The following is a 16,347-nucleotide window of genomic DNA, read 5'->3' as shown; positions in this document are numbered from 1 at the left end:
CCAATTATTTTTTCAATAATAATTACTTTGGAGGGTTAAGTCATCCAATTGATTATTCAAAAGGTAAACTGGTAGTTTAAAGAAAATTAAATTTGAATATTATATTGGTTAAGTTTAACGTGTTGCAACTGCACAGTATTGGGTGCAGTGTTAGGTGTTATAACATAAAAATTGAGGAGCAGGCTGCGTCTAAAAGTTTCTGCGCTTGTTAACAAAATTATTGGACAAGCGCTAAGGTGCTACATATGGCGGGGCGTGCAATAAGTATTATATTGGAATCCTATCGTGATTTATGCCTGGCAGTTATTACAAAAGTTTTGTGTTTGCCTTCACAGTTTCAGGAGAGGAATTCCGCCCCCTGTGTGAGCGTATTGATTATCTCTTCAAACGGTCTTGTGCTGGCGACGAAAATTTTTGTTCCACAGACATGCTTGTTTCCAGCACAAAGCATCTTCATTTCCGGGATTCAAATGTGCATAGCAGAGAATTTAAATATTTTGGGCGTGACACGGTGTAGTATTTTCTGCTTGCAAAGTTTTTGCTTCGCAATAAATTATCCTTTGGCACAAAAAGAGTGCCGGCGTGATTATATGTGTATATATTATTTCTGATGCAACGGAGCAGCGCGACTGTACCGCTCTTGAATACCAAGCGCCGGCACATCATTTTTCACTGTCGCGCCGTTCTTTGCAGAAATTACGCTCTATATCTGCGGCCACGTGACCCACATTGTCACACACCCGGCTGAGAGAGAGAGAGATGGATGTCTGAATACTCCCCTTTATTTACCGAGATAAACCACACAGATCTGCTCTGTTGCTGCATTGTCCGTGAATACGAGGCAAAAGCAAAGATCCAGCACGTAATGGGCACAAAAAGCGTACATGGCGGAGCGTGAATCACAAGCAAATGCGCTCGCAGTTTGCTCACGTACAGGTATGAAAAAGGTGTAAATAAATCGAGTGCGGCTGCAATTGGATTGCGAAAGCACCTTTTGCAACAAGAAAATTCACGCATGCTGTATGAAATTGCTCATTAAAAGACAGATAAATTTGCCTCTCACTGCGCACATGAAAAATGAACTATAGAGGATGGGGTTTGTTCTTGCAAAAGCAAGCGAGTTCACTTGAAAGTGGAACAAAAAGTGTAAGGGTTGTGAAAGAATCTGGAATTTAGAGGATGAGTTCGTCACAACCTATACAATAAACACATGAGTAGACTAGATCAAAAACAGTATATTTTATATTATTTTGATATCTTAAATTGTTGCCTTTTTTAACCACTACTGCACAGCACATTCCGTCCTAATAACACCGTGGGGCGGAAAAACATGGGGCCTGAATGACTGCAAGAGGAGCTTGGGCCAAAATGTGGCCATCTCTTTTCGCCATCCAGCACCGAGGTAATTATTGACAGACATCCTTGTTTTGCCCTCTCTGACATTGGACAGGCAGAAACAGACCTAAAAAATACTCAAATATATCCCATTGCCTTGACACTGCGAGCCGCAACGCAGTATTGACAAGGAATCGCTCTCTCTTTTAAATATTGAGGAGCTAATTTTTTTGTGAACATCAAACGGGGAATAATTTGCTAGAAAAAGCTGTGTAAAAGCAAATAATTATAATTTCGTTTCATTTCCTATTTTAGCTGTTTTCTATATAAAGAAACTCTGTGAGCTATGAGCCCCAGAGAAAATAAAATTCTCTTCTCTGACATTCGAAATGATTCAGGGTAATAGTATCAAGTCAACTGCTTTACACAACCCCATAATAAATGCTTTTATCTTTTTTTTTCATTTCAAACAGTCGTGAATCGCATGCAAATAAGTTGTTCAACCACACACTCTGAATTGCAGATTCGATGTGTTCCGCTGGAAATGAAGCTGCGACAATAAAACAAATTGAACGCTATCTGTTTGACTTTTGTGCAGAGTTTTGCTGCTGCATTTCGCACACGACGCTGTCGCCGTAAAAACCCGCTCTGTGCACTTCAAATAGCCTGCGGAGTATATATCCATCCTCTGAATCAGTCAGTGCTCTCTTAGCTCCGCTGGGAATGAACTCTGCGAAGCGTATCTGCGCTGCGATTTAACTCTGTGAGAACCCTGTTTTCAGATTGGCATGTTGTTGTAAGCACATGCTGCTTTTGCGAGTGTTTGTCTCTTTGAGATCCCTTTGAGTTTGCAACGTAAATGTCAAAAGTTTTTTATTATTTTAAGCAAATACAAGATAGAACCAATTAAATCAATTAAATAATCATTCGACGTAGTTAAAATTTTATTGCTGGTCTTTTTAAATCATTGTTATTTTGTGGGTCTGGTCAAAGGCGCAAAAAGATGGTGCGACGCGCGACACCATAATATATATTAATACATGGTGTGACTACCACTCTAATTTCAGATTCGATCTTGCTAGTTCGAATTTAATCCTTGATAAAGAAAGAATTAATTTTGAGATTTGAGGAAAAATTTGATTGCAGCCAAACGCGGAAGAAACGAGAAAAATAGTCTCATATTAGTAATCTAATTTTATTTATAATTCATCTACCTCGATTGGCTGTGCTGTTTTTGATTTTGAGTACACTAGCAAAAAATTAATCGCGTCCAGAATACACAGCAATAGATGGACTCTGAAATTAGTGCGGAGAAATGCCGTAGCACCACCTGACGAATACCAAGGACTTCCCAAGAACCACCATGTCTTGATAAAAAGCAGTTCACATTTTATAGAAAAGCCTTTCAACTTGGCAAATTTAAAAAGAGTCAATTTTCCGTCAAATAGGAATCGATCGTCAATATTTCAAAATGTAGGCAATTCATTGCCTTTTTCACTGAAATGGTAAAAAAGTCAATGAGCAGCAAATAATTGAAAACAAGAGATTTTGAAATTGTTTCAAAATGCTTACAAAGTCATGATTCGTGCTAATTTTACACTCCAAACGTATTTCAATCAAGAGAAAAATAATGGATAATCATATAGCTTTGTACATTCCTTAATAGGGATGGGGCAACTTCTTTCAACTACTATATTTGATTTAATTTTAAAAAAGAGACCAACTAAAATATTTCTCCTGTTGCGCTGTTAGTTTATTCCTTGCTCTATAGAGTAATAATTTTTACTCCAAATCCGTAATAAGCAAAGGAACCATGATAAAATTCATGATTTTGAATCTGGAGAACGGTTTTCCAATTTATGCGCGGTGACACCAAAAGCCGGACCTTTTAGAGCTCATGGGTTGCATTTAAATGAGCTGCTTTAGCCCCAAGGGTCCAATGTAAATAGCCCCCATAATCTGGAATTGACGAACAAGCCCAAACTGCATGAACTCTCCACCCCGTGAATATTTTTCCGAGCGCAAGCCTCGCAGGAACAAAAGCGGTCGCCGAGTTTTAATAAATGTCACAGCACAACATTAAAAGTGGACATAAAGTGCGAAAAATGGCGCCAGAACTGACCTTAAATTGGTCATTGGGTGTCGGCTTGATTGAGACTAAGGACCTCCGTTGGCCGACAACAGCATCAGGTACCATATGGGGCCATTTGGCGCACTCTGGCCCGTGAATATTGCCTATTATGTGCTGCCGGTTGCAGCCCCTAAAAGCCGCAAGGTTCAAATATTATTGAAATTTATGGCATTAATACACACGCGCGGATATTGCAGTTATGATTCCGGCATGGCGCAAAAAGGCAAACTGATTTCTCCGTGTATGTGTGTGAGCGCGCGCCAAGCGAGCGGCGCGTGTGTCTGCCAGCAGATAAAGGGGTCTCATTTTAATATTTCTCGGCAGATATTGCACCGGGGGATGGATATAATCAATAAGACGTTCGCCTCGCTACGCCTCCATTGCCATTTTCCCCGATAGTCGGTTTTATCATGGCACTCTCGATTGTCCGTATCAGCTGCAAAGAAAGACGAATGTTAAATCGATGTATGCAACCTGTGCGACCGCCAGGCGAGGCCGTCTGCATAAATTACTTTACTGCTCGGGCACGAAACGAGAGAATTAGTGCAAGGTCATGCACCAGCACCACCACCTTGTAAAATGGAATGCATAAAATGGTTAATTGCATACATTTGAACCAGGCCTATTCAATCCACCGTTTTTTTTTAATTTTGCCAAAAGAAGCCTAAATGACATTATTGAAACAAGGATGCCTCTGTCAGGTGACATAGAAAAAATATATTTGCTGTGGGGTTCAATTATTTAAATGAATCCCCTGCATCCTTTTTCGCGGAAGAGACTCTTGATTCTCGGTTCAGCAATTAATTATCATATATATTTGAGTTAATAATTACAAATATCAACTATTCAGCACATTTTCTTAATAATTATAAAACAAAAGTAATTTTTAATGGACACATGATTCAAACAAACTGAATTTTCTGAAAAAAACGTACACTTAAAATATTTTCTGAAAATGTAGACTATGAGAAAGAGTCAAATCAATTTTGAACCTTTATGATACTAAGCTAAAGATCATGCAAGTTTATTAAAATGAGCCATAAAAATATTTCTAAAAGAAAATTTCTTTAGATTTTAAAAATTATTTTAACTAATCTATTTAATTTACAAATGCAAAACCACAATTATAACAAACACACCTTAAACTGCGTTCTTTTTAAATCTCCTTAGCCCGACTTTTACCCTTTCGCAGTCAATGCCGCGCAAAAGTTTGCTCATAATAAATTTGCACTCCGTAAGCCAAGGAAAACCAATTTTGCGCGCACATACACCACAACATGTGAACGAGCGTTTAGCGAGCGCGTCTGCAAATTTGATTACCACCGCCGCCGACAACATCTTCTTTATACCACCTAATAAAATTTTTACACCTTAATTACATCAGCGAGGAGATAAAAAAGTCAGAGTGAGCGACCTCCGAGACAGCAGGCCAGAATCAGAGTCCAAAATATTTTTTATTTCTTCTTCTTTTTTTTAATTTCCAGCGTGGACTCATTAAGCTTGCTTCCATTTTTATCTTTACGAGGATCTCAAAGTTTTGAAACTGCCAAGCGGTTAATTTCACTTTTTCAGGATGTTAAACGAGATTTTATTTGCAGATTATAGCATAATTAAACGCCTTCTTGTTTCGAGGCTGGAATTTTAATATCAGAGCCACAAGCTCCCGATTTCAGCATTCGGCACTGGTTTTAATTGGAAATGAATTAATCTGTTGCGCACACTAACAAGCCAAATAATCAGCAGGATTGGCTGTGATGTGAATACAAATTTGCGGGAACAAACAGTGCTGATATCAGAGAGGTTGGGGTGCATAATGCGATTAAACTCGCGCAGAGGCTGATGGAACAAAGAGTCTTCGGCACTGATCACCTTTTGTCTCCAGTAGCTTTATGCAATCAGCGAGCCAAGGCCCCCGCTTAAAAATTGATTAATGCGTCGGCGGTGCGTGGCAAAGTAGGGAAAATTGCACATTGTCACGCGCACTCGGCGCATACGTGAATTTGCTCAGGAAATTAGCATCTTGGAAACCTTTTTTCACTCTTCGGTGTCGTAAAAAGTTCGTCTATATTTTAGGTGTAAAGTTTCAGAATTTAGCGCCTGCTGCCAGTAAAAACTTTCATTTTAGTAGGAAGCTTGTTCTGCAACGCAGCAGCACAATTTCAATTTACTAATGGAAGAAGATAATTAGTCTGACTTTCTCTGTTCTCTGTTATAACACTCCTTTCAATTACTGTTTTCGTTGAATTTCTGCTCTGTTGTGCCTTCTATGGAATTTGATCATGTTGATATATTTACGAAAGTAATGCCGAGATGTTAACGAACGTTATGTGAAAGCTTGAACTACATTAGTAATTCCATGCTTTCAAGCAGAACAAACAATTTTGTAGAACATAACAAAATTAATCATAATTAGCAAAAATCTAATCTGAATTGTGAGTTGCTCCATGTCTTTGTTAGTGTTTGCATTGTATGAAAGGGATACCCTCTGGTTGGGGATGATGCGAACAAACTTGCGCTTTTAGCTGCTTTAGATATAACTTTTATATTCTCTATGCGTGCTGCAATAAACCTCAACAGCAAATCAATGCTTCGGTGAACATGGTAATTTATTTTTGCTCTTGTTAATCGATTCCTAAGGCAATTTTTTAAGTTATAAGACTTTACGATATTAAATTATAGTGAGAAGGGCAGCAGAAAACTTCTGGCTATTGGAATTCCCAAAATATATTTGAAGAACTAAAAATATCGTATCTATCAAATACCGCCAAATGAAGGGTATGCTATTGTTAGATTGCCATTTTTCATAATTGGTTCGTCACGCATTGTTTTAATAGGACACTAATAAACAACAACTTTTTGTTGCCTCACGTTTGTAGATTTTCTTCCAACTAGACTATAAAAATTCGCATCTGACACACAATCCAAGTTGTCTTTACCTAACTCGTGTCTAAATAAATCGTCTAGAAATGTTCAAGAAGACTCAAGTGGCTTTTTCGCTTGCTGATTGAAATCAGAGCAAAAATGTTAGCTGTGATTACTTGGTGCAAGAAGAAGTAGGGAAGACGTGCAATTGAACACGATAAGATCAAAGTGGATCCTCTGATGCGGAGTGGCAGATTTATTTCAGTGCTCCGGATCCATTGGCAGCAGGCCTACAATAATAAAGAAGCATTAGCCGGAGGAATCAGATTTCGCTCCTAATGTATATTGAGCGGCGCCGGCGAGGAAAATAAGAGGCGTAGAGAGAAAGTCAGAGCGTCGATTGCATCGCATCGGAATCACGTTCCCCGGGGGCACTTAGGATAATCAGCGTGGATATTGACCAACCCTTTCACAGATGAAAGCCTGCGTCTCTCTTTCCTCGCGTGGACAAATAGGGATAAATCCAGCCTGCCGTATAATATCGCGACTCTCTTTCTCTCCAATATCTGCTTTGATCCGCGTTTGCTGTTCGCGCACGCTCTCGCTTCTATATTCACGCATATTTTCAGCAGGTCTAGGATTTGCTCTAAACCTCCAGATTATTTGCACAGCGACGCAAAGCTGCTCGGTGCGGAATTTATTATTGTGCCTCGAGGCAGTCGGGGATCCGTCCGAGATTATTGTCAAAGAGCAAATTCAGAGTTGGTGCGTTGCCACAGTAACACTCTCGGCACACAGCACCGTTGTAAAAGCTCTTTTGTCAAAATGCAATTTGTTATTGAGATCGTTATCAAAGTTGCAACGCATAAACTCAAGTGTCATTTAATTGAAGTTACCTTTATTTATCAACATGTTGATCATAAAACAAATAATGCCACTTTCCTGACCTCGGTAGGAGGCATGTCGTGAATCAATTGTTGCTATATTGTTCTTTCGAAAATCTGTTTTTTAATTTTTTTAAACCTGACTTTGGCTACCATCTTTTTCAACTACATATATTTGATTTTATTATACTCACTATTGGCGTCGATGCATTCGTATGACAGAGAAAATTAATTAAATATGCTATGGCCGAAATGCAAAACACTTTGTTTGCTTTCGTTGAGTCTAGTCGATCGCTGCGTACGTATGTGACAGGCATTGTGCGGCGAACGGACGCTTTGATGGTTTCGCTGTTTGGCGTGTTGACACTTCGGGCTCAATGGTGGAGAGAGGGCCAAAAACAACTGCAAAAGCCGACAAACGAAGCAGCCGAAGAGACCGTCTATGTACTCACCCGTTGGGCCAGGCAACGCAAAGGCACAAAAGATATCGACTCAATGGGTTCACTCGCGTAATAATAAGCTCTTGCACTCTGTTTTCCTCCCCCTGGCAGCAATAAGCTCCATGTTAATTAGACTTGATGTTTTCGTTATATCTTGCCCGCCTTCCGCTCGCTTTTTTCCTCACAGTGTTTCCGCCCATTTGGCCGGTAATGCGATGTCTGAGGCGCGGCCCGTTTTCCGTTTGCCATCCGTCATTTTGCAACCCTGCTCTTCTTGTTTTGCTGTTCACTGTTATTGTGACACACAGGGTAAGAGTATTTCAAGAAGGGAAAAGGGTAGTGTACCATGCAGGGAAAAAGAATGTTGTTCCGTTTTTAATAAACGTTGATGCAGAGAAAAGTCTGCCACTTATAACATTGGATTCAAAATCTTATATTTCTCAAAAAGTGAATTCAGCTATCCTCTGACTGCTTAAGCTAAACGAACAATAAATTAAGAGCAAATTCTTACAATTTATTTCTGAGTTAGCAAGATTTAAAAAGTTTGGCGACTTATGTACGTCAAAAATAAAAACTTCATTGTGCTGGCTGTGTTGCAGGTCGGAATGCCATGTTCACGTGCAAAAGACATTTTCATTAAAAGCTCCTCTGCTGACATAGAATACAATTCCACGCCCCCTCTCTCTCTCTCTCTCTCTCTCTCTCTCTCTCTCTCTCTCTCTCTCTCTCTTCTCTCTTCAAGGTAGAATCTTGCAAATTACTAAAAAGCCTCCTTTAATCATGAGGATGGGCGTGCAAAAAATTATGCAAGCGAGCTGTTAAGGTTCTGCGATCCTCTCTGGTTTTCGTCCTTCCTGATAATGCATACGGTTTCGTCCAAAAGCGGCGGCAACAAGAATAGAGTTTCTATATGTGCGAGAGACGCGGAAAGCTTTTTGTAAATGAAACTCGGTGAAATGAATATGTGGGTGAAACACTCACACACGAAATCATTTCGAGTGTAACATCACCTCCTTCGTTGTAGAGTATGCTCTGGTGAGTTTTTAGACTAAATAAAATATATGTATTTCTCAAATTATCGTTGTCTTTTAAGCAGCACAGACTTCCCTAACCGAGAATGATGAACAGAATGAATATCAACAAGGCGGATTTGTAAAGAGTCGAAATTGAGTAGCCTCCACGATTCCTCGAGTCTCAAGAAGATCTGCAGCAGCAGCGGCGAAAAATAATTAGCATATATATTAAAAGTCATGGTGATCAAAAGAGAGCCGTGGAAAACAAAAAGCGACGAGGGAGACGAAAAAATCTCGTCCCACTTGAGGCAGCAGATGAAATAAAAAATATGTAAATTGACACACTCTGCGACCTCCCTCTACCGTCTTTGCGCAATTATTCCCGCTCCACTGGAGGAATTATGCGACTTATTTTTACTCCCGGCGCTCTCTGCTTTGAGCCAAGGTTAATTAACGGCAAATTTTAAATCCCGTCGAGGGGAAAAAGACTCGAAGTACGCACGCAGAGCAGTATTTTGCCGGAAATCTCATTTAAAGCGAGAGAGAAACAAACTTGCCGTGCGCGCGCGAATGTGTCTGTCTGAGTGTGCTGGGGACATGCGCCTTGCCCGACCGCCCGCCCGCCGAGACTCTGGATCCGTGAGCTAAACAGACCGGCAGTTTGAGAGCAGCCACCAAGCATGTGAGGTGTCCTGGATGCGTGTCATCATGAGGACTCGTGCTGCCATGCTAATTGGCGCCCTTCTCTGCCTGCTGCCGCTCGTGTCGGCCGTCGAGGACAGCGCAGAGAATGCAGACAACCAAGAGAGAGGTAAGCAACACTGTTGCGCCACTCGATAAGGGAATATAGGGCTGTGTGACAGCTGGAAATCTATTTAGTTGCGTTTTAAATCGATACATTGCGTTAAGTATATTTAGCCTGTTGGCAGCAAAAAGACAACATTTTTTATTTTGGAGATGTATTTTCATATCTACGCCTTTTAAAAATGGTGACAAAGTAATGATAACAAATTTTTCTCAATCATATCATGGTCTTGCAAAACACCAATAAATTAGCACCAGAACACACGAAGCACATCAGATTGTCATTTATATTTGCGCGTGCCGCAATTAGTGTTGTAAACACACTGGTTCAGCTTGACGTCAAAGAACAAATTTGCGATGCACTGCGTCCTCGTGGCCTTTACGCCGCCCCCTGCGGCCCACGAGCAGACGTAATAGTGCCTGCAACTTTCGGGGTCGGGGTAGTGACCAGGCGTTGAGCAAACTGGTTTTATAGACTCGGTGCTCGGCCTCTTCGTTGTTGTCGCTGCTGTGGTCTTCGTGCTCGACTCCGTCGACGTCATTGGGCTCAGGCTAGTCGTTGGGGTTGCTATCATAGTTGTTGTCGTCGTGCTCGATGCAACAGTCGTCTGTTCCTCCAGACAGTTGGCTGACGATTCAGCTGTCGGCTCACAAACCCCTTTTTGGGCACTGAATGTGTAGTCAAGGGCGCAGGAAACGACGTGTCGCACCAGTTTTTCACCGTCGGGAACGCAGCTGATGAAAAGAGAGCAGGATCCTGCAATATCATAATCGATAAAATTTATTTAAAATGACATGGATCGGTCCAGAATAATTCATAATACCATTTTTAACTTATATACGTTGGAAATTTTATCTGATAAACAAATAACTTGTTGAGGTGCAAATAATGATTCAATTTACTCATTTTCCAGCATTAGATTTTTTGTCAAACTCTTATAATTTTACACCTAAATGCGGTTCAAATCGATCAAAACAAATATCCACCATTTTTCACCTTTGACGGGGAAAAATCCTTGGCCGCAGCAAACGTCTTCAGGCTCAGGCACGCACGGCACCCACTCAGAATTGGGATCGCACACAAAGCCAGCATCGCATTGCTCAAGGGGACCCATGGGTACGCCGTCCACACACTGCTGAACCTGAGACGCACCGTGGCATTTGAAGTGGTTTCGGCCGCATTCCCGATTTTGGGCGCACACCAAAGCCACCGTCAACAGCATCACCTGCACAGTAGAAATCACGGTTATATAATAGATCAGGTTTGGACAAAATTCTCAAATAAGCACCACAACGTAGAAAGAACGAACTCGAAGGATGACAGCCATAGCCAGAGTGGTGAATCTGGTATCTGCTGTTTTTTTATGTGAACTGCTGCAATTTTATTACACGGTAAATAACGCAGATTAGATTAGCCAAGTTTATTTCTCAGACGGCAGGTCAGCAAAGACGCAAAAGATTTTTTATCAAGGACCTTTGTCATGAGAATGGACTGACGTAAATTTTTAGTCTGGCCACATTTTATTGTTTTTTTTATGATTCTGCACATAGTCCAATTCTAGGAGTTTTGGTTTCATTAAAAATAGAGCCGTTTGCTATTGAAACTTTGTGTGTAAATATTTTTATATTAAGAACTGTTTTCAAATAAATACAGTTCAAAATCGAGCACTTATATAAGATCAAACAGTTAGCTAGCATAATATTTTGTACGATTTTTAATAAAATCTAGCAACAAAAACAATTTTGAAAGTCTATATAAGCCCATTAAGGAGTAAGGAAATATCTCACACAAAATGTGAGGCATATATGCAGCAAGAAAGTTTGTTATCAAAATCTTTCCAGCCGACGAGACGTTCATATCTTCAGCTTTTTTTGGTGGTGTACGATTTTAAAGAAAGTGGTGACGAGGCTGTCATTGTGTGTGCCTATCGGAATTAATGAATCACACGGACACGGCTCGTTATTTTTCCATTGAGAGAGATTTTGCTGCAGGCGCGTTAATGAGAGCGGATGCTGCGTTGTGCCGAAGCCGCGGTTTCGGGGGCGGGCCCGCTTTTGTGCAGCGCGCTACCAACGGCTTCATTAGGCAGATATGTAGTATGAAAAGAAAATATAATTAATGGAGCAGTGTTGAGCTCGTTGCTCTCACCGAGGCATAATAATAACATCTTTTCCAGCAGTGTGGGTGCGAAAATCTTCTCCCAGGAATTTAATAATAAAACGGCCCCGCCGGAATTCTCGCTACGCTATTATGATTGTCTGCTCTTGCTACGAAATGCTTTAACGCGTAAATCTTGTTTGGTCTGAAGACTATGAAAATAGAATTTGGCTGTCAAAAGAAGCCCCCAGCGATGGAAAGGGTAAAACACGAAAAAAGCATTGACGTGGTGCTATTAATCTTCATTTCAAAATGGATTGAAATTTTGCACTTTTTCGAGGCAAGAGGATTATACAGAAAATATTCATTTTGGCTTGTCTTTTTCGCTAAAAGCCGTGTGGCGGGTTTCGGTTTTCCAATTTTCGGGCCACGTGGGGAAAATTGCGGTCTATATATCGTGGTGCGCGCGGTTTATTGGTTAGGAGCACTTTGCGAGCGCTCTTACTGCTCTCTCATCCCTTATTTCACACTGATACGCGCTGTGCAATGTGCTCGCGATGGCGGCAGAGGCATAACAAAGCATTATGCACCCCCAGAAAGCAGCGAGGGCGTTTTCTCAATAAAAAACTCGTTCTGCGCCGCGTGTATACTTTTCCATAAATACGCGAGAGCGAGGATGAATTATCAGTTTAGCGTAAAGCGTGGGCGTGCCATTTATTATTCACCACCACGAAAAGGGGATGAAAAACGACGAGGATATCTTGGAAATTACGCATTCAGCCTCACCAGTTTAATGATTTTGTAATCTGATTACGCGGATGTGCACAGCGGACGCAGGGGAAGCAAACAACGCTCTCAAATTTTCAACATGTTACATTATTTTTTTTATATCTTGGAAACTTGCAGAGGTCTATCGGAAGGAGTGTTTTCCACAATTTTAATTTTTCCATTTCTTCACGGAACAATGATATGTGTGGATTGATTTTTTACCCTCAAACTTCCAGTATGAAATTAATTAGAGAAGGATTACCAAGGATTATTATCTTTTTTTACAGACCAAGATGGGGTCTTGTTGGTGTGTGTCCCTCTGCTGCTCAACTTTATTTCTAAAATTTATTCTTGCTACTCGATTAAAAGAACAGGCATAATCATGTTCGATCCATTTATTCCAATTTTTGTGAATGCTTCATGTTGCACATATTTTAAGAAAAGAACATCTTTTATAATTGGCTAAAAGATTCAAAGCACAATGTAGCATGTAACTGGTTGTGAGAAAGACATATTTTTTATTAAGTGGATACACAAAGAAAACTTGTTTCAAGCACTTTTTGCGTCAATAACTTGATAGCATCCACTGGAATATAATAGGCAAGTGAAACGTAAACGCGTGCGGCTGTATTGTGCACAATGGAGTTTTACACGTTATTTATAAAGTCAGCTCGGCAAGGGCGAAGAAAAAGCCCTTTGATAGGAGCTGCTGAATAATGCACGGTGCAGGATTTCGGAGAAGCGGAAACGGCCGTGCCAAATTCATTTTCTGCATGCTGCCGTATAATTCACCGCAATAATAGAAAATGGCCTTCTCGGGGATTCCTGGCCACGAAAAATCCGCCTTTTGCCAACGCGGCCTTCCACCTTTTTGCTCGGCAACATTTACACTATAAATAAAAACCTGCTGGCGCTGACTTGTTTTCCGCCACCGTGCCAAAACTCGTAAAATCGGAAGAAGCACTTTCTGAAAGCTCTGCAACGAATAAATAAAAGAATAAACAAATTCCTCTTTTGATCGCGCGAATTGGAGGCATTTGCAAATATTGACACGATTGTGATCCTTATAACGTGTCCGGCGAGAGAATGCTGACATTTTCGCATGGACTCCGTTCCTATGGTAACGAGACCACTCGGGCCGTGAACGTAAATAAGAGTCGTGGCACCTCTTTGCACATTCACGCAATTATTGACTGCACACAATTCAATGCAGAGGTTCGTATAACTCTCATATGAAATGGTTCTTTCCTGCGGTTGGCGTGGCTGGCGCAGCTTAGCCAGACTCACGGCGGCTGGCGGCTGCCTGTGCTCACGTGATGCAAAATTTGCCGACTGGCGCGGCGCAGCGTGGCTGGCTGACAATGAGACTTCTAAAATACAATTGCCTTTTTTTTCTTTCGGGAAGTAATTTACTTCAAGAAATTAAAAGACAGCAGAGAAATAAATATAATATAAAAATCCAAGACAAACAGCGTTGGGCATTTTATTTTACCTCTCAATATCTACGTGGATTCGAGCGTGGCAGTTTTGACAGCTCCGAGATAAAGCGTATCTGAAATAAGCAGTAGCTCAGAAAAAATCGAATGCGTTGAAAATGCGTATAATATAAACACAGCACAGGCGGCGCGGAGTTTCGCATCTCGGCGCAGGTTGAAAGCTGAAATGTGTCACTGTCTCGACGCGTGCTGCGTCATGCAAATGACGGGGCCTTTTACTCAAAACTGCAAGCTCGAGACAAAACTTGGTCTCTCACTAAGAGGTTTCAGTAATTAAGCAGGAGGAATCTAATGAAACAGTTCGAATGACGCTGTATATCAAATTACGGAGACTGGATTCCAGGCCGCTGTAATTTAAATTTATATTGAGATTCTTGCGAACATAGTTTGGCTGGGAATGTGCGGTTTGCCTTTCAACTTTGATCAATACATTGCAAAATTCAATCTCAATTTTAAATTTAAGGATTTGAGTGGAAAAGGGAGCTTAGCTTTCCTTGATTACCGACTCCCACGCTTATATACTAACGTTGGCTTAAAATAAAGCTGCTGGATTCCTTTGTAACTATGACTTTGATTTTTTAGGTAAAGTAATAAACAACAAAACTTATCGGTGCCTCTATTGCAAATACATGAACTCAAACCCCCCTTAATTAAAATCTTATGAATTCCTAAACAGATATTTCAATTTCAATAGATTGAAAATATTATTAACCAAAGCAAAAATTTGATAAACAACAATGCAAACACATCCGTTATCGACTAGCTCATGTCCAAAATTCGTCACAACCGAATTCGAATTGTGAATGCGGCTCATCAGTTATTTGCGCCTCTCTCCACCTGGCTGCTTTGTGTATTTTCGAGTGCGCGCGTAATTACAGCCAATTTATAGCACGCGCTGCAGACTAATTCTGCGGATCAGTCCGGCTAACTAGCTTTGCATTTTAATCGCGGGCGCCGAATAAAAAGTGCGCGCACGGTAGGTTCATCACATTTTTAATTTTTAACGCGTTTCTCCCCCGGTACTTTATGCAAATGCGTGCCGCCGCTATCGCCGGGGGTGAAAACTTGCAATTTATAAACGTGTGCAGAGCCGACGCTGAATTTTTGTCCAGTTTCGCTGAATTCCGTGAAATATATGTTGCGTTAACCGCAAGGATAAAGCTCACTCGCACGGCCATTTATCTTGTGCCTGCAAAGGCAGCTCCTGAGGCGATTCAGCTCTGTTTTTATCTCATATATATATATTTGACAAACGCTGGCTGAATGTTGACAAAAACAATGCCACATTTTATGATTTTGTTTCTCAAATTTGAAATTTAATGATTTAACTTTTTAACGGTGAAAAATCAGAAAAACATTTATCTCATGACTTTATATAAACGGTCGTTTTTTATTTATTCGATTTATACAAGAATGCTACATTGCTATTAAACAACTTTTTAAAATTCGCGAGACACAAATGTCATAAAACTTAACGTGCAATACAAACTAAATATACAAACACTTCTAAAAATCGTATTCTTTTAAATTTAGTACACACAGTCTGCTGTTTGTTATATTTCATTCGCATCTATGCTCTGCTATTTAAATAAAATTACGATGAAAGGGTATTCTTTTAGATGTTTAATAGCTGAGTAAAATTTACAATATTTAGTCTTCTTTCTGTTCTGTTTGTATTTTCATATAGTCATTAGCTTCTCATCAGTGTCTGCTGCACTTTTTCCTCTATAGAGCGTGTTTAAACATGCATGTATTGGCGCGGCCGAAAAGGTTAACGCCTCATTGAGCAATATGGAAATCGATAAATGATGAATGCTTGGTGCAATAAATCACGCTACGCGCCCCGCGTGCATTATAAATTGCCCACCCACTGTGAGAGGGCACAGAGCTTTTACACAACATAGTACGACGCCGGTGTGTTGAAAAAAGCGGCATTGCAGGCAATCCGACGCGCAGCTGTTTCACTGTTTTTGCTGCCTTTGAAAAATATGCAGCACTCAGCGGATTTAATTAAAAAATTTAATTAAACCACATCATCGATCAAGAGCGGCTAAATTTCCCTCGACGGATTTCTGTCTCTAGATGAATGAGCTTACAAAGTGATTAAAAATATTGGAATTCCATGATTAACAGCTCTGATCGCACTGCAACACTCGAAAAATAAATAAATAGATGACTAAAATTCCAATTTTAGGAACTCGTTGGAAAAAATTTAAATATTGTTTTTTCTCATCCAAGTCCAAGTATCATACAATGGTCAACAATACTATTCATATGAAGAAAAGCTACAATACTAGAGGAATAACGATAAATCAGACCGAAGTCATCGCAATGCGTACAAGAGTAGATTTTTAACTAACGAAAAAATACACTGCTTTGTGATCGGTGTTTATTTGTACCAAACAGGGCCCGACTAACTTGACCGTGAAATATTCACAGGCTGTATAGTCTCATATGGTAACATAGTGTCGAAAAATCCCACCTCACGCAATAAATTATAACAAATTCACTAATAA

The 16,347-nt window shown here is 40.3% G+C and overlaps 2 protein-coding genes across 2 annotated transcripts in view; one reads left to right on the top strand and one right to left on the bottom strand.

Annotated features, from left to right (window-relative positions):
- Positions 1-9,305: 9,305 nt before the first annotated feature.
- Positions 9,306-16,347, top strand: part of LOC135939235 (locomotion-related protein Hikaru genki-like) — a 40,027-nt gene continuing 32,985 nt past the window's right edge. The window contains exon 1 of the mRNA XM_065483509.1: positions 9,306-9,476. Coding sequence (XP_065339581.1) covers positions 9,362-9,476 — 115 coding nt within the window. The 5' untranslated portion in view covers positions 9,306-9,361. The remainder of the gene's footprint in view (positions 9,477-16,347) is intronic.
- Muc18B (Mucin 18B) lies at positions 9,610-10,879 on the bottom strand. Its single transcript, XM_065483747.1, has 3 exons — positions 10,759-10,879; positions 10,467-10,695; positions 9,610-10,226 (listed from the first exon to the last, which is right to left on the bottom strand). Exons 1-3 carry the CDS (start codon positions 10,795-10,797, stop codon positions 9,751-9,753), a joined length of 744 nt encoding a protein of 247 aa, XP_065339819.1. The 5' UTR covers positions 10,798-10,879; the 3' UTR covers positions 9,610-9,750.

This window comes from Cloeon dipterum, chromosome 3 (assembly GCF_949628265.1).
Source record: "Cloeon dipterum chromosome 3, ieCloDipt1.1, whole genome shotgun sequence".
NCBI classification, from domain to species: Eukaryota; Metazoa; Arthropoda; class Insecta; order Ephemeroptera; family Baetidae; genus Cloeon; species Cloeon dipterum.
This window is presented reverse-complemented; position numbering and strand designations above follow the sequence as displayed.

Excerpts from the sequence above, each read along its gene's own strand:
- Muc18B (XM_065483747.1), bottom strand. The coding sequence starts at position 10,797 with ATGGCTGTCATCCTTCGAGTTCGTTCTTTCTACGTTGTG. Across the intron at positions 10,696-10,758 it reads TTCGTTCTTTCTACGTTGTG|GTGATGCTGTTGACGGTGGC; the intron begins GTGCTTATTTGA and ends TCTACTGTGCAG. Across the intron at positions 10,227-10,466 it reads AGGATTTTTCCCCGTCAAAG|GATCCTGCTCTCTTTTCATC; the intron begins GTGAAAAATGGT and ends ATGATATTGCAG.